Source organism: Thunnus maccoyii, chromosome 7 (assembly GCF_910596095.1).
Source record: "Thunnus maccoyii chromosome 7, fThuMac1.1, whole genome shotgun sequence".
NCBI classification, from domain to species: Eukaryota; Metazoa; Chordata; class Actinopteri; order Scombriformes; family Scombridae; genus Thunnus; species Thunnus maccoyii.
In genome coordinates, this window is record NC_056539.1 from 14,359,540 (window position 1) to 14,378,483 (window position 18,944).

General features: G+C 40.9%; 1 protein-coding gene across 1 annotated transcript; it reads left to right on the forward strand.

The window, feature by feature from the left end:
* Nucleotides 1-628: 628 nt before the first annotated feature.
* plpp2b (phospholipid phosphatase 2b) lies at nt 629-18,608 on the forward strand. The gene is made up of 6 exons (XM_042417681.1): nt 629-1,438; nt 12,003-12,154; nt 12,395-12,657; nt 12,800-12,857; nt 14,174-14,350; nt 15,335-18,608. Exons 1-6 carry the CDS (start codon nt 1,363-1,365, stop codon nt 15,491-15,493), a joined length of 885 nt encoding a protein of 294 aa, XP_042273615.1. The 5' UTR covers nt 629-1,362; the 3' UTR covers nt 15,494-18,608.
* Nucleotides 18,609-18,944: the final 336 nt, after the last annotated feature.

The window sequence follows — 18,944 nt, forward strand, 5'->3', positions numbered from 1 at the left end:
GGCCAAAATCCACAGTCATTTTATGAAAAAAAGGATTTTGATGCTTATATGAGGCTTCAGCAGACTGAGTTAGTCATATCAAGTGGATATCTGCCATATTTAGTCTTTTTAGCATCAAATTCCATCTTTGTGTCTTGATGGACAGTGTTTCCCTGTTTAAAGGATCATAACAAAAGGACTCAAATTAAAAAATCAACTTAATTTGACAAATTTGAACAGCTGAAGCTTCATATTAACTTCAGATAAACTTTTAAATACATATTTGCACAGAGGGAGGCTTGTGGATTTTTCCCCCGTCACTTACATTTTAAGTGCATTATGAAGGGATCTTCTAATGGTCAGTATGAACAGGAGGAATGATTACAGCGACCTGTTTCGAAGTTCATTTGGGCACCTGACTTATTGTTTTAAGACAGACTTGAAAAATTGTGAACCCATTCTTTAAGTTCTCCACAAAACTGAGCAGTTGAAGTCCTGTGGGGGCTTTTATGGAAAGTGCATGATGGGATAAGACCCTGTGGGGCTTTTTTGTAGGGCTCTCGTCTATGTGAGGATTTCAGAAACGGGAACAGCTGAGTCCTCAATTAAAGCCTTATTGTGGTGCTTTAAAAAGCTTTTTCCTTAATTTCAAGTTCTTCATTAACCCCACATCACTTCACTTACAGTATTTTGTTTTAAGATATGACTTTTTTTTTTCCTTTAAAAATAGTCTCCAGGGGTATTTATGACCTGATGGTACAGTTTGTATCTGTTTCACCGCTCTCAGGAACCTCCTCCTGGTCTCAGTCCTCTTCACTCAACAAACCTAAAGAGTTAGCTTGCAAAGCAGGGAAAGAAAAAAAAGTCAAGCAAACCGCCGAGAGATTGTCTTTCTCTCTTTCCCTTCGCACGCCTGTGCGTAAACGCTGCGAGGCAGGCGATGATCAGATAGCCAGAAAGGAGCCAGACGACGAGGAAGTTTGGAGGAGGGACCAGTGTGGTGGCGTGGTGTGTACGGAGAAAAAGAGTTAACATTGGATTCTCCGGACCCCTCCAGCGCTGTGAAATCGGAGGATTTCTCCAGTTGAGATTTTTGTACCCAAAGCAGTAATGCGCGCAAAAGTGCGCAGGACTCTAGTGCTGCCGCGTATTTACTGGGAAACGAGTTTTTAACTGGCTGTCGTTTTAAGGAAGCTACACACACCTTTGCTGTCGATGTCAGCACAGGTAGTGAAGAGGATCCCGGAAGAACTCGTAGTGCAGGTTGTGTTTGCATAGCCTGTACTTTTATTCCATTGCAAGCGAGCGCCGATGGACTTGTTTACCTTGTTGTAAAAGTAGTTATTATCTATAAAAAAAAAAAAAAAGTATTGATTGAACTAAATGAACGGAAAGAAGATGGAGGAGCTGAGGAAGAAGAAGCTGTACGTGGTGATGGACGTGCTGTGCGTTTTAGTGGGTATGTTTATGGTCACTATTACTAAACTGTACGTCAGCATAACCAGTCTTTATCTAGGAATAGCACCTAAAAGTTGTCAGCAAGTATTTGCGATTATATCTTTGTGGTGTCGGGAGTTTCTTGCTGATAACTTAAGAGAGTTTGTGTATTTTGCACCCATGACTGGAGTTTCTTTAGTAAGGGGAATTTTGTAGTATAAATTATAAGGGAACTTATGGTTTGTTATCTGCACGTTAAAATGTCATGAAAAGGCAAGACAAGAAGCTGTTTAATCCCAGGCTGTCTTTAAAAGGCAAATGAAGCAGCTGGCTTTCCATGCATGAGTCCAACACTAAATTGGAGCAGGCTGTCATCCAGTTTGTTTATGCAGACCCTAACTGGAGTATTGTTCAGGCTGAAATGTGACATTGAAGAAATATTATTCTCCTCAGAGGTGTGCTGCATGCTCCGACCTACTCACTAAAAAACTGTGCCGGACTTTACAGAGCCTCAGGAAGCTGAATGTTTGTTTATGGAAATATGATATGAATGTGTGTGCCCCGCTTATTTCTCATTTTTGTCTGCCAGGAATCCTCCCAAGAATGTCCCACTTCCTACATTCGGTGCATTTCTCAAGATATACTTGCACTTGTGCTTTACAGGTCATTGTGGTGCACTTTGGAAGGAACACCGTGGCCTCTTAAAAAAAAATTCATCGCTCTAGCAGCCAAAGCACATAATTTCTTTCTTAATTGTTGTCTCCTGCCCCAAAGCAATGTGCCAATAATGAGCTTTTGTAAAGGGAGTCATATCAGTTACACATATTGTGGTTTATCTTTGTCAACATCTGGTCTTCCTTTGACTTCTTTTGCCATTAATCTTTAATGAATGGAACTTAATAGTATATGATAATGATATCACAAAAATCCACAAATGTGAGTGCTCCATCACCTCCATCCTCTGATGAAGTTGTTTTCAGATACAGCCTCAGAGAAAATGTATAGTAGTAGTATGTGGAATGTACCACTGTGGTGGGACATTTGTTTTCTGTGTTAATGCCACAAGCCCTTGACACATGCATATTTTATAATGGCCTGGTGTTCAGGTGGCGTGTTCATCCGTTGTTGTTGTTTCTGCACTGGCGTTGGTGTTGAAGTTGGAGGGAGGACAGAGATGGGGGGGTGATGGCTCGGCCAGTTCAGATCTGCTCTGCTGTACGGTTTCAGTTCCCCCTGGTTTAGGGGTATTTTTTTTCCATTTGTGGGAGAATCCACAGACTGCTGGAATTGATAAGCTTCACCATTTCACTATCACAAGCCTGGGATACCATGTAATAACTACATGGTACAGCTTGTAATTATGCTGACCATTAGCCTATATGGAAACATAGTTGGGTTAGGAGTTTTGTCTGCATTTCTATTTGCATTTCTTACATCAAACCAAAAAATTCACATGTGATTTGGACATAGCCTCAGCTTTTCCACTCACTGCTCTTCCCCTGATCCCATTTTTATTGCATTAATTCCATTTTATTTTTGCTACATAAACCTCTGACTCCATATATTAATCTCCTGTTCTCCATTTTTACAGCACACATCAGCTGTATTTTGATAAACAATTCAAAGGCTGAACAAAAGTAGCAGATACAATCAAAGAGTGATTGCTTTGGCGAGCTTTCTGTCATTCACGCCCTGCCCTGCCCAGGTCAAACTAACAACTGTTGGTGCAATATGAATAGATGTGCCTTCTCACAATATTTTCTTACAACATGAATAAAGAAGATAAAGAAATCTGATGCTAAATGGCTGCCTGGAGCAAAGAAGTGGTTTACTAATTCTGTATACACAAAGTTTGTTGTGTTTTCTGTCTTGTTTATAGCTAAGAAACCTGAGAAACACTCTTCAAATATGTGTATGAGACTTGAATTTGTTGTTCACTGCAAGTTTTTAACTTCTCTATCTCCCTCCCTCTTTCTTCTCCTTTCTTTCTTTGGTGTATCCCTCCCTTCCGCTCGCCTCCTCTGCCTGTGTAAGTCTACACTCAGCACAAATAGACGGTGGGTGTTGGCTCAGAGTACAGAGAGGAAAGGCCAGGGTTAACCTCTCACTGCCTGCAGCTCACATTTGTAGGTGCAATAGGTGTACAGTAGGTTGTGTGGGGAGTCAGAGGAGCACAGCTCACATTGCCGCATGAATCAGGTGCTGCTGAAGGTGATATGAATGGCAATGAGCTGTGAGTCATGAGTAATGTGCTTGATACTCTAAGTAGTGTGTGACTCAATGGCCTTGAGGCAAGGCATTGGTGTACATGCATGTTTTTCCTGTGTGTACGCTCTTTATTGTGCTGTAAAGTACATTTTGCCAAACCAGTTCTGTTAAAAAGTAATTTATGTCTTTGATTACAGGCATGCACGCACACAAATGTCTACTGTAAGCAGAGGGATCAGTTAGAAGTTTAATTGTCACATCACGTGATTTTTTTTTTGTAGTGACACAGCTGGGCTAAAAAAATGACACTGGGTTATAATATTTCATCAATTTGTGTATTGTACCCCTGTTAACTTCATTTCTTAACAAGAGATTCCTGCACTTCTTAATTTGTAGTATATGATGTCCTTTAGTAGTCATAGTTTTGGGTGTTTTAGTGTTTTCCACCAACTCACACATAAAGAATTAGGCAACAGAGTTTCTGATTCTCCACCAGCAGTTAATTATTAAATTCTTCCCAAGCCCAATGGCAGTAAAACAAGCAAATAGCTGCTGCATATTTCCTCACATTATTTTCATCTTATTAGACTTTCGTAATATCTAAATATCCCTCCATGTTCTGTTCTTTGACCTTGTGGGATGTTGGTTAGAGTTTGTTGGTGAAGCCGCGCTGAAGCATCTCCGGGGAGCCGGGCCTCTTGTGTGGTTGTGTTGGGAAGACTGATTGTCCTTAGTTCTCAGAGAGAGGCAGTGAAGATGTTTGATGGGAATGGTTTTCCTCAGGAGAGCTCTGTCATGGAAACTGAAGCCCTGTTAACAAACACACATGTCCCTCTGAGACATATGATCCTATTTTTTTTAATCTTTATTGTATTTTCTTTTTAATTATTTTAGGAATTTTTGGTAGAAATGTGAAGTCTTTGATCAGAAATACTCTAAAGTAGATAAAGATCTTTTGTCTTTTGCAGGATCAACATTAACTTTGAGACATAAAACCACATTTCTGAAAGTTTGGATTAAAAAAAACAAACAAATTGTGTACTGGAAGAAAAATTTGAATTGTTGGGGAGCTGTTAGGTACAATTGTGAAATCAGGAAGAGTACCTTTTGATATAATTATCAAAAGACAGATGATTAGAATGCTGGGGAAATCACTTCCAACGTGTTAATACATCTCTATAAAGTAAGAAAGAAGAAAGAAGCCTGAGTGGGTGAGGAGGAGCAAGTAGCATTTTACACTTTTTGACAGACAACAGAATTATGAGAAATATGGTGCTTATTTGAACCCTATCACTAACAATATTACTGGTGTGATACCGCAGATAATAATAGTCTAATTTGCATATAGTAATCATACTGAGGAATCACTATATATTTAGTAATAATATGCAGATGTTTGAAGATGTAACACACAGCAACACACTTCTTGAACTTTTAGAGAAGCTCAGCGCCAGTCATGATAGTTGTAGACATCAGGCTGACTTTAACTCCACCCGCAGACCTTAATGGTTTAGGTTTAAAAACCTGTGTGGCCTCTTTCTTTGATCCCCTCCAAACCCAGACTCTTTGATTGCCAACCCAGATTTAGCTGCCCTCCCACCACTTTACTCATACGACCTTGCCTGCCACCCTGTCTCCTTCTGCGCTGCTTGGAGCTAAGCATGCGTAAATGATGGACGGAGCGAAGCAGTGGGATTAAAAATAAAGAATGGGCAGCAGCAGCAGGATTTGGTGTGACTGGTGAAGTTGGGCGTTCCTCATATGAATTAGAATTCCAGAGGCTAACGCCGGCAGAGGTTGTAGGCTCAGCACATACCTTCCACATTAGTCAGTCCAGCTTGGAGTGAGACAGTCAGAATGAGGGAGCGTTAAGTTGTTTTGTCACTACAAGCCGTCTTTTAAAGATCTGTAACGTCACCTACAGTATGTTGATACATCATACAGCTTTGCCTCTGTAGTTTTCTTGCTGTCGTTCCAACAAAGCATGTTTGAATTGGAGCGAGGAAACAAAAGAGAGAGAGAGAGAGAGAGAGAGAGAGGAAAAGAAAAAAAGTGGAAACACTGACTAAAAGAAGAAAATGCCTGCCTCTGTGCTCGTCCACAGTGGGAGGGGATGAGTGTTAGAGGCATAGTCAGAGACGGAGTGACTGACTAGAGAGAGGAAAAATAAAGAAGCGGGGAACTGTATTAATGCAAGAGGAAACTAGAGCTATCAACAGAAGGAAGAGATGGATAGGAAAGAGGGGGGAGAGATACGAAAAGAAGGAACCTGGGTGACCTTCAAGCTGGAGAGCGAGAGAGGAAGAAATTAGATGCAGGAGAGATCTAGCAAATGTTCCAGCTGTGACCCTGAAGGAAAGTTGTAGACCAAGCAGGGCAGCCCAGGGGCATGAGAACACCCCTCTCTCACACACCCACACACACACAGACTTTACACGCCTTGAAAATATGCATAATGAAAACCCAGACTGTATGTTTTTCAAATTGACGTGGTTTTGCAGGTGCAGCAGGTTATGTTAGAGAAACCAGGGCAAGTAGGTGTTAGGTTCTCTCGAACCTGTGGAGGAACTCTGCCGTCCAGATGATGGCGGCAGTTTGAGCCAAGGCGTCAACCTTTCTGTTGTGGAAAAAATGGAGCAGGAGAAGGACAAAGGCAGAAAAACCGAAATGAAAAAAAAAAAAAAAAACAGGGCAGAGAGAGGATACAACAAGCCTAGAATCTCAGCTCCAGAGTGCGATTGTGGTCCAAATGGTCCTGTGTAATTGCACATCTGCCAGCTAAATAAAGCACCATCCCATTGAGGCCTCTATATTTACAACAGAAGAAGAAGTGTGTGGGAGGACGCTGCGATCAAGAGAATGACAGACAGCAAGATGGAGTCGCAGAGAGAGAAGAATGAATGACTTTGAGTAAGAGACAAAAAAAAAAAAAAACAGAATGGAAGATGTGAATCAGCAGTGGTTGAAGGGATGTAGGAAAGAGTGCAAATCTCTTCCCGTACTGACTGCTTTATTTGTCAGCGGGGCATCAATGAATACTAACTTTTTCCCGGATGTTCCTCTTGACTGCCGCTGACTGTGTTATACTTTTCAGACCCTCTTGACACGCAGTCATTGTCAATTACTCAGCTCTCTGTTGCACTAATACCCATTTCAGCAGGGGGAGACACCAAGGTGCCACTGCGCATGAATGCTAATTTGCGGCCAGGTAAATGAGAAGCCTTAAACTTCCCAGAATGGAACCAAAGCCTCTAAAATGGGCCTTCCTTAATCTGAGACAGGAAAGCTGGAGCTCTGCATCCTGCAACTTCAAACAGACTCCCATTAGAGGCTCAGACAGGAGATTTCTGAGTGGCAGATTAACTTCCTGGCAACATTCCAGACTGTCAGCATTTCTCTCCCTCCGTCTATCAAGGCAGGTGTCTAGTAAGATGGTTCTCCTGTATCCTAAATAAGTAAATCCACCTCCTCTATACCTTCCCGTGGTCCTTTGAATGTTCTCGATAGAAAAATCTGCTGTAGATGTCTGAGTTTAGCTCAAGTCAGTCAGTCTTTAAGTGGATGTAGCTTTGGAGTGGTGTTAGTTTTGGTTGTGGGGTTGTCTCGTGGTATCCCAGGGACCTATTTTGTCTGGCGATGCGTCTATTTTTGCCTGTGAGCAATGTATGTGTATCTGCTTTTCAACAGAGTGGCTGCTTTGTTTCTTGCAGATGTTATCCACAGGGGCTCTGCTCATGAGATACACACCTCAGAATGTACCATTTGGTCTTCCCATGACGCCAGACCAGACCCTTTACATCATTTTATTTGAGAGCTTTTATATTAATCCAAACTTGTAATTTGTGACTAACAAGTTGAAGTCAGGTGTGAGCTGAATCAGTGCTTCATTATGAATACAGAAATAAAAATTCATATTTTTTTTTTTACAAGCCAGGAAAGGGTTGGGTGAGGCCCTGACTTCACTCCATCCATGAACTGTTGGCACATTGCAAAGCTCCCGGGGCCTAAAAATCCATGTTTGGCTCAGAGGATTTAGTAAGCACAAAGAAACTCATAAAAACATAGCTAAACAGATAAATGCACACAATACTTGATCATGGACATGCAAAAGTGATTTAGCCTTTTGTGTGCTTCTTAGGCGGAAGAAGGTAGTATATTTCATTAACTGCTGGTACTTCTCTTTGAAGCTTTTCACTTTAATTTTTCTCCCGCTCCACTGTGATTAATGGCCCAACTCTGGCAACTGTTAAAATCTTCATAAAACAGTTTGAAGTTACAGTACCATGTGACTTCAATATAGAAATAATTATGTCCTTCTGCTGTTTTAAAAGTGACATTTACCATGCTATATTAAGTAAATAAACATTCTCCTGACTTTGTCCAGTCCCATCTCACACAAACATTTAAAATCTGCCGTTTTATATAGTTGTAATGTGTGTCAAACAAGCCTTTATTTTGGATTTGTTTGCAGGTCCAATTTGTCTTTAATGCTGTGCTAAATGCAAACATTCCACATTGCATAAAAGAGTTGGTATTGGCTGATGTTTTATGTTGAGTGGAAACAGATTTCATGTCACCATGTTCCCCCAACATCTATCTCAGCAAACCATGAATTCTGCCACCCCCCCCCAACCCACAAAGAAAGTTTGATTTCATGTCTGGCAATGCAAATACTCTGATAATATTATGTTTTCAAACAATATTTAAGGTATTTGACAGGCTGTGTAAATTTCAATCCAGTCCATGTCATACGTCAGGAATCTGGACATGGCTGAAATAATATTTTGATAAGATTGTGGTCGTTGAATGAACCTGTGCTGTGAATTCTGAATTTCATAGCTTTCTCTTTTTGTTTTTTGTTTCTTTTTACTGAGATTAAATATTTTTTTAAAACAAGCAGTGGCATGGAGATAATTAATGTATAACTCCTGTAATGGAACTCGATCCAGTCCAACCGTATGTCAGTGATGAGGAGGAGGAAAGGCAAACTAGCAGCAGTTGTTTCTTGACATGCTGCTCTGTTTCTTGCCAGCTGGAAGCAGGATGCAGGATACAGATGCAGACACTGCCATCCAAAAGCCACATCAGTAAATCCATATCAGTGTGCTCCCCTGAGACACTTGAGACAGGATGTTAGTTAAATACAAGGGACTCTATATTGTGTTGTGGTTGTCATAAACAGGATTTTGGTGGCACTAAGAGGAAAATATGTGGAATAAGACTTTACCACGTCCTGACATAGATGGTAGATGTGTAAACTGGGATTCAATAGATGTCTGGTCGTTGGTGGCTAGTGGGAAGCTGCCACGCAGGAACAGGTGTCATCCAGCTGCTGCTGCTCACAAAGAGATGGTGGTGTAGACAAAGGGGTAGAAAGGTGGAATAGATGCATTGGACAGGTGTTGCCCACACGCATGGAAATTTGTTCTGTGTTATTTATTTATAGTTGCAACATGAGTTGGTTAAAGCAATAGTAGTTTGACATTTTGGACAATACGCTTATTCACTAGCTAGCTTAGCTTAGCATAAAGACTGGAAACAGGGAAACAGTTGGCCTGGCAGATGTAAATGTACTGATGAAAGAAACAAGATATGGCATGTTAGTGAGCTTTAGTGGTGCTGGTAGGCAGATTTGGTACCTTTGGACAGAATTAGGCTAGCTGTTTCTGGTCTTTATGCTAAGCTAAGCTAACCAGCTGCCAGAGCCTCCTATTTAACAAACAAACCTGAGAGTGGTATCAATCTTCTCATCTAAAAAAAAATATAAACATAAAGTGAATAGGTGTGCTTCCCAAAATGTCAAACTATTCCTCTGAAGCTACAAATGGGAGCTTTGCATGTTGGTAGTTTCAAACAGCAGCAAAAGGTAACAATTAAAATATTATATCCAGCTAGTGATCACATTGCTTAAGGCACAAGAGAGTCAAAAGTTGTAATGCTGGAGAGTAATCTCTCTCTGAACAAAGTGTTCCTTTATTGATGCACAAGATTTACAAGACATATTATATTTCACTTGCATTTGCAGAATTATCGAAACCTGCCTGCAGCGCCTTTTGGCTGATAAGACCGGTGTATTTTTACTAAAACATTTTGTGTTGAAATATTGTAACTGGGAGTGGTGATTACTCCCTATTCTAAAGAACTTTTTGTGTAAGGAGGTTGCACTGTCATCTGGTATCTCTATTTTTTCTTTTTCCTTCGTTGTTTGTCTAGTCTAAACCCAGCTACTCCAAGGTTGGGTTAACAGGAGTCGATATGCAATGATGTGTTTATCCTATAGAGGACTATTGTTTATTCTCCTCTCAACACAAAACTTCTCTTTTGTTTCAGCCCTTCCTCACTGAGCCAACAAGACTCTTTGTCTTCATAGCATCTGTGAGGAACATGTGGCAGTTGGCATGCCTCTAAACAATGTCATCACTTATCTCTTGTCACCTTGGAAACAAGCTTTGTCCGAAAACATTAAGGCTAAGACACTGAGGGTTTGTCAGGGGTATTTCTTGACTTAATTTAATTTTAATTCAAAATGAAAGAGTTATCTGCCAACAAACAAAGTTTTTAGCATTCAAAATGTGAATAATTAAAATGTTATATAACTCCCTTCACAACCTTGCCCAAATGTATCACAGCACTATCACATCACTATCACATACTATTACTCAGTATGCATACATTTACAATAAGCTGTTGCTCCATATCCATCATGAGAGGTTTCTGGGTGGAGTGTTCACCTCAGCTGAATCCTGATCCACCATCTACTTGTATATTTTCCTTTAGTCTCAGTCTTATGGACTTTTGGTCTCTCATCAGTCTCCCCTGCAAGTCCTCCTGGAATTATGTCAGCTAGTGGCTTTTTTTTTGGAAAGAATAGGAGGGGTGCGCTGCTCATTTACACAGAAATATAATACTATTGGTGAGTGCACTTTTCAAGAGTGAGCAGTGCTTTTTCACGACTGTTTTTCTTGCATTTAGTATGCGGCCGTATGGCATTTCCATAGTGGCCCCAAGACTGTCTGTCCAGTAGTGGTGGATATCAGGGTGGAGAGTGCATTCCTCACTAGGGCTGTAACTACGGATTGTTTTCTTGTATCAGTTAATTGTTTACAACATGTATCAAATGTCAGAAGTAATGACACATACCCATCATAAGCTACTCCCTGTGACACAAACCACAAGTATTCAGTTTACAATATGGAAAAGTGCAAGTAAGTCTTGACTAAAATGATAAATTAGCAATTTCTATCTATCAAATAAGGTCTTTCCAACATACTGTATTTGCTTAAAGTCTTACTCCATCCAAAATATCAAGAATACAAAACACTCACCAATGTGAGCTTAAAAAAAGGTAGTAAAAAGTTATGGTCAATTACAATGGATTCCAATGGTGAGAAGTTTTCACTGTAGTGGAAAAACAAACTACCTTTTTTTGCCAGAATATGTCATAAATATTACTTCAGTTTCCTTCATTCCTGGCAGTGCGGGTGGAGAAAAAGCAAGAGCCAAATGTTATTCATTAGCCTGTTTATCAGTACAACCTTGTGATGAACACACATCCTAACATTCCAAGTTTTAAGTTTGGTGCACAGATTTCTTCATCTACAAAGTGCAGTGAAGTGAGTCTGTATGTACATGAGAGGGATAGAAGGAAGAGGGTGGGTGAATATTTCTGGGATGGATGTTTCCGAACATCTCAAGGACATCATTCGTGCACTCAGGAGCCTTGAGCAGCTATATTTGGTCTCATTTTTGCACACAGCCACATCATTCAAAAGACATGCAGTTGTGTGTGTGTGCGCAGTAATTTATGTACAGTCTTTTACATGTTTGTACACTCTTATGTCTGTACGTGTGATGTGTGATTTCTCGTACTGAACTCGCCTGCCTATGTATATAAAAACTATTTTCCACTGTTTATTTTTGTAATTCCTTGCTGTGCATTTCTACCCTGACATTCAACCAAATGTTTTTTTTCTCTCCTTGTGGGTTGTTTCATCATTGTGACTTTAGAACTCGAGGTCCTCGGGGCAAGAGAAAACAATTTAGCTATCCGTAAAGAAATGTTTTCGCTTCCCAGCTTAGGATATGATGTAACGTCTGAAAACTTGTTGAAAAAGAGATAAATATGTTATTCCAAAACATTTTTTCTCAAATGTTGAAGTCCATGAACTTGGATTAACCTAGTCTTCTGGTCTGAATGGCCAGTCATAATCTTTACTATGACTAGGTTTCATATATCACATTCAAACACCAATGAATTGATCTCATTTCAGCAACAGCACTATTTCTCCAAACAAAGTGAAAACTGATAAACTGATCCTCTCCCATTATCTAATCCATTCTTATCACACTGTTATTCTTCTGGTTTGTTTTTGCTACAGCGGCACTGCCCTTCATCATTATGAACATTGTGTTCAAGCCATATCAAAGGGGGGTTTACTGTGACGATGAGAGCATCATGTACCCCCTCAAACCGGATACCATCACCCACGGCATGCTGGCAGCAGTCACCATCTCCTGCACTGTCATCATTGTAAGTTTTACTCAGAACATCAGTCCAATTCCAGTTTTATGACTTATAAAATCATGGCAAGTTTAAAGGAATTTACTCATTTAACAACATCCTGTGCTGTTTGCTCCATTACTAAATGGCAACAGGAATCAGGCAAAGTGTTGATGTGTAAGGAGGAAAAGTAATTTCCTTCTAATGATGTGAATAATGTAAAAAAGTTAGCCTAAAAAACTCTTTTCACTGTTTGCTTCTTTTCCTCAGATCTCCTCCGGCGAGGCTTATCTGGTCTACAGCAAGAGGATTTACTCTAATTCAGACTTCAACCAGTATGTAGCTGCACTCTACAAGGTAGTGGGTACCTTTTTGTTCGGAGCAGCTGTCAGCCAGTCGCTGACCGAACTTGCCAAGTTCACCATTGGCCGCCCGAGACCTAACTTCATGGCCATATGTGCCCCCAAGGTGTGCACAGGATACATGCAGGTGATCAACTGCACTGGCAGGCTTGAGGACGTCACAGAGTCCAGGTAGGAGGAGAAGAATTGGGTATTATACTTGTATCATTGAGCCTGGAGAGGAAAATCTGCTTAAATTAAAAAAAAAATACTAGAATTAAATCGACACCTCAAAACAACACCTGCATGAGTTTTTATTCTTCGTCTTTTCCAGATTGTCCTTCTACTCTGGTCACTCTTCTTTCGGGATGTACTGCATGCTTTTCCTAGCGGTAAGTACAACACATCCATCAATCCAACATGAAATGTTCTAAAACACAGCATAAGCAAATCTGTATCTTTATGTATAATAAATATGGAAATCTCCATGTGAGATCCATGCAAATATCTCACTGTGACTCAGGCATAATAATCCCCAGATGGGCTCATCCAAAAACAGGCTTACGCACTTGGATCCCTACTCAAGGGCTAATTGTTGAGAAGGAGAAAAGACTCATAGAGCCAGCTTGTGCCTGTGGACATAAAAGGACAAGGCAAGAGTTCAGGGAAAGAATGTGGATACTGAGAGAAATGATCTGGAGGCCTCTGCTGCCTTTTTCCCAGCAATGATGAAGGCAAAGCATGTGCTGTGTTCTTCCAGGCCTATCCTGTTCATTACCCTTGGCCTCATCTCTTTGTGTTAAAAGCCAGGCACCAGCGCTAGACAGCAAGCTGCAAGAGGCCAAGCAAAGCAATACTGCTCAGTTTAAAGAAAATCTGAAAGAAAAGACAGAATATTTTCAGCTAGTGTCCGTTGCTGTCAGTCCTGTTTTGCCAGGCAAATGATGCAAACAAATAGATCTAAACTGTGATATGGAGCCTGTGTGCTGTATTACTGAAAAACTTCCCTGTAGTGTTCAGTGAGTCTGGCTGTGTGGCTATGTGGCAAGGGGACTGTAGTGCAATGCCAATTTTTGCACCTTCAACAGCAGCCCAGCAGAAGCCCGGCGAAGTCTGTTCTGTTGCCAGGTTCATAATTTTTTGGCGTCGGCTTCTTTCCTGCAAAAAAGAGGTTTCAGTCAACGGTGGACATAAATTTGATTCGTACTCAACACCTTTTTGCAGTTAAATCTAACTGGAGGCACAGCAGTGAATATTTTTGCATTAGAGCAACACAAACTCATATCTCTCAGATATTATCAACCCTGAAACCTGATGGTACGGCAGTTTATCTATTTAAGTAGATACAGAGACAACTTTTGCAAAACAGACATTTAACTTACTTCACTGCTTTGTCAGCTTATTGCATTACATTTATATAACATTATGTCAATGCAAATAGATGTTGGTCCAGACACATAATTACATTATCCTAACCTTATTCGGTGTGATAACTTTTCGGGGGGCAATATCACTAATGATTTTTTTTTTTTGCACCATAATATGAAGTTTACAGTGTAAACAGAAAGGAATGCCTACATAAACATGCAGTCTTTCCCCGCTGATCTCTCTTTTCTCTTCCTTTCTCTCATTCTCCCCTCGACACCCCCTCACCCCTCCTCCCGATCTACCACCCTCTGCTCTCCCTCCTCTCCATTTCCCACTCCAGCTTTACGTGCAGGCGAGACTGGTGGCTAAGTGGGCCAGACTTCTTCGGCCCACCATCCAGTTCTTCCTGGTGGCCTTCGCGGTGTATGTGGGTTACACCCGAGTCTCTGATTACAAGCACCACTGGAGCGACGTGCTGGTGGGGCTGCTGCAGGGAGCGCTCATTGCTGTACTCAATGTGAGTCACCAAGACAACGTCTGTCAAGGGAAACATTGCCAAATTAAGAATGCCTACCTGATATTTCCATGACATTAGATATCGAATGCTTGTGTGAATGTTCAGCAACTCTTGTAAAACCACAAAAAATCGAATAATGTTCAGAAACTTCTGTTGTGATCCGGGGTCAAGATACTGAGCTGCTGAAACCACAGTGAATCATTTTTAACATACAGAAAGTTTGGGATTTTGTGTTGCTGTCATCAGCTTCAAGCAATTTTTTTTATTTTTGACACTGTGAAGTAACTCCAGCCTTCAAACTGATGACATCTCAGCTTTAAGTCTTGTGGTTTCTGGCTTTAGAGAAAAGCATATATAGGTGGGACTGTCCGGATCATAAGAATGACATTTAATGGAAATCTTACTGTTAGTGGTACTCCCTTCAAAGCAGCACAGCCACTGATGAAACCATATTTCAGCTTTATTTCATAGTAAGTAAGAGGGGAGTGAAGTGTGACAGCAGCAGCGTGTGATTTGATACAAACCCCCACACACACACTGGCAGGTTCTCAGGCAATCGTCCACTCTCCTCACTTCATCCAGCTGTGTGTCTTTATTGTTTGGCCACTTCCCTGTTTTGATTGAACCACTGTCAGCACCGCCTTGTGGAAATTCTGGAGTGGCAGAGTGTGTATGTGTGTCCATGTATGATTAATTGGGAAGTGAGCCCGTGCCTTTTGACTTCACAGTGCTGTGTGCAATTACAGAGCCTCCTGGGCATAGTGTTTTATAGCCGGCAGGGGTTGTGGCTGCTCTCTGTGTGTTCCCCTTAGATGTGTGCGTGTGTGTGTGTGTGTGTCACTTCACAGCTGTGCACAGACCTGTCCAGACATATGTAATCACAGTTTCCAGCCTTACCTCTTCTACATCCCTTACACGATCACACACACCAAACTCTGTGAGAAAAATATTCCTAAGTGACCAACACTCTGCTCTCCCCTGCAGGTGCGCTTTGTGTCAGACTTCTTTAAGAAGCGTCCTCCACGTTGCACTAGGGCAGACACAGCTGACAGCGAAGAGCCAGAGAGGAAACCCAGTCTTCAGATTGCAGACTCCGATCACAGCAACCATTACAACTATCACCACAACCCTGGCCCTGTGTGATAGGGGCTGAAGCTGGGGAACAAAGGCTGCAGTCTGCAGACCCCTAACCTGTGTGATAGGGTCCAATCCAGGTGTTGAACCTTGATTGCGCAGTCAACAGTGTTTAGTTCAGGGAATAGCCTGGGTCACCTACAGTTATACAGGCTGCCTGCTGCAGACTCCTGATGCTACGTGAGGTGATATGCTATGCTATGTGAGAAGTCCCATGCATGTGAGATGTTAAATTTTAGAGTATCTATTTGAGTTCTGCAACTAATTCTGTTTGAAAGGAGTAAAGCTAGGGATCTGGTCTGTAGCTTGCAGCCTCGATGCCCCTAGCACCCTCTGTGTCAACCACTCACACCCCACCTGCTCCCCAACCACTGGACTGACTGACGGGGCTGCATCCCATTGCCAGGTGCCTGAGCCCCTTCTCAAAGACACCATGTTGACCTCCTGTGCTCCTGTAAGAGAGAGAGGAGCATATTGTTTTTAAGACATCATTGTTGATGTTTAAGTGTATGTGCTTAAAACTACATTAAGCGAAAAGACTCCAAAGCCACAGCAACAGAGCTACGATATGCAATTGCCTTATTAAGTGCTTATGGCTAATGTGTTAGCAAACAAACAACATAATAACACCTAACAGAAAGAGTTCAACATTGTTTTTCTGGCCACCTTATGAATGTAAGTATGATGTTCACTTACCTTTAAGCCACCACCTCCTGAGAAACACATCTTTCTCTCTTTGGCTTTATAGAGGTTCCACTTTTTTAACACCCACTTTTTCCATTAAGATCACCATTCTGCAGTGAGCTGGAAGCGTGCAATCCGTTTCTAATGTCACATTTGCAGGATACAGCTGTTTTTATATAGCGGAACAGTGTGAGCAATTGGATTACAACAGTAAAGATTGGTGAACCAAAACAATAACTGCAGAGATTTGAGGTGGGAAGATCTGGGTGTTGATTTTCACTGGGATTTGAAGTACTAGCAACTCATCCACTTACAAGGGGTCATTTGATTTAATGTTAATATCAAATATATCGCTTAATGGAGCTTTAATGTTTTTAATTTCTTATTGTAGAGAACCAAATTTGTTGGCAGTGATAAAAGAAATGAGAGGAAGAAAGACAAGAATGTTTGTAAATGTTAGTAAAGGCACAGTTTGTTGATTAGCCCCAATATTAGTGCACCTTAAACTGACAACACACTAGAAGACAAATCATAACTAATTGTAGCTGAGCAAATATTCTCAATATATAATGTCCCCCTTGTTGGTAAAAAGGCAATGATTGGACTTAAAACATCAACCACAGGACATCTTGATGCTGCTTTGAAACATCCACAAAGCTGTTTCACACCACGAGGCAGTAAGGAGATTTAGAGTACATCAACTTAACCAACAGGCCGAACTAGAAGCAACATTCAGAGACCTGAAATTAGGTGACTAGATGTTTGTAACTGCTTTCTTAACTGCCACACAAACAGGTTTGGGCAACAGCTCTGACAAACAAAAAGTTTATAAAGGTCATTCTGCAGGCTTGTCAGGCCTGGTGACCCAATTTTAATCAACTCATCTCCCAGTGCAACTGCCAAGTGATATCAGCTTTCAGAGTTATCTTATCGTGTCTAGATAATTATAAATCATTGGGCCAAGTAGTCTGAATATGTATTTGGGAAGAGGGCAATTGCCAAGTCTTAACCTTTTTCGACAGGCTTTATGTCCAGACTGGGTCAGACTCTCCATCAACAGCTGTGATCTGACCAATAAGTGGGCCCATTTAAGAGGAGTCATATTTATATTTTGAACAGAGAAACAATACTGCTTCTCGAAATGTATAAACTTAATCATGGAGTCAATGATTGATTCATGTTTCCCCTGTGTAAAATGGACTGCAGAGGTAGAAACCATTGATATTGATAGATTTCATTTCTGTTGGACTTTAAAAGTGACATACCACTATTATACTGCCAGTCAAATATTGATTAATTTGGCCTTTTTCTTTTTTTATTTCTTTTTTTGTCTTTTTTTTAATTTGTCAAATATAAATAATCAAAGAAGGATGAGACAGCCATTTTGAAAATGGTGTTTTAATTTATTTTAAATATAAGAAGTTCTTAATTTACTCTTAAAAGGGTGTAAATGCCAGCGCTGTTGAGGTTTTTGTGCAATCACCCCTGCTTGCCACTATGAGCCACAAATACTGTATCTACTAATGCCATGAGACACGTTTCATGTTGCGTGAAGGATGTATATATATGCTTGTATGTTTTTATTTCTTATGTAGGTAAGTTTAGATTTCACCTGTACAGTGTGCCTTGGCCAGTGCCTTCTCAGACTGGTGCCTGATCCAATTCCAGGTCTAAACATAAGCCAGATGCCTTGGCATAGCTTTTAAAAGGTCTGTTGTAATGATAAAGGCTTACATACCCAACTGTGTTTTTGAAGCTAGTAACATTGCGCCGTTTCCACTTCAAAGATATTTCTATGTTCCTTTTCCCCTTCCTGTGTTGATAGATGAGGTTAATTTGTGAATGAGGTCTCCTGTACAGTTCTTGTACAGCATGCAGACCCCTGGAGGACTGACAACAGATCAGACAGACCACAAACTTGATAGGGGGGAGACAGGAAGATGGAGAGAATCTCACCTGGTAGTGATTGTGAGGCCCTAAAGCTGAGCTGGGACTAGGGAAAGACTGGGTACTTTAAAGGGCGGGGTGAGGGCTATCCCATGGTGAACCTTGGTCCCTGAGGACGTCTACACATTTAAAACAGATTTACAACAAGAAACAGCTGGAGCTGGTTGTGGTGAAGTGCTGTGCAAGACCCTCCCCTGCTCCCTACATCTAATTCGTCTGTGTATTACTGCAGCCACACTAATAGGGCAAATGAGGATGAGGATGTAGAAACGTCATGGTGTTTGATTCCCCTCCAGCTTTGTGGAAATTAAGGTTCTCAGCTGGTAATGTGTCTCCATGTGTTATTACGCTTTATTGAATTAGTGCCTGGGCACTGGTTGGCCAAATCTCCTGTTTATATGTCAACATGTAGGTATGATTCATATTGTGTTTTCTGTTGTATAAAGATTATAGGTTCTAAACCAGAGAATTTTAAATAAAGATATAATCCACATTCAGTTATATTGTTTTGTTTTAATGCATACATTTAATGTCACTGATGTTATGATTGAATTAGACCAGGCTTTCTGAACTGTTGATACAGAGATTTGCAGCATACTATATTTCATGGCTTCAGTACTTGACAGGTGGTGATGATAAACACATGTCCTACAGAAAGTAACTTTTCCCCTTTTGAGCCACAGATAAATCATTGGCATGAAATGTGATAAACTACATTATTGCGGCATCAAGATTTCGAGATGTTCTTGGTGAGCTCACTCTAATCTTGATTATGGGCAATTTTTCCATTGAAATGATGCGAAATAGAAATTCTTCAGCTCATGACTCA

What these genes read in the sequence shown, in the direction of transcription:
- plpp2b (XM_042417681.1), top strand. Translation starts at nt 1,363, where the DNA reads ATGAACGGAAAGAAGATGGAGGAGCTGAGGAAGAAGAAGCTGTACGTG. An exon ending in GAGGACGTCACAGAGTCCAG is followed by an intron (nt 12,658 to 12,799) that starts GTAGGAGGAGAA and finishes CGTCTTTTCCAG; the next exon opens with ATTGTCCTTCTACTCTGGTC. An exon ending in CGCTCATTGCTGTACTCAAT is followed by an intron (nt 14,351 to 15,334) that starts GTGAGTCACCAA and finishes TCTCCCCTGCAG; the next exon opens with GTGCGCTTTGTGTCAGACTT.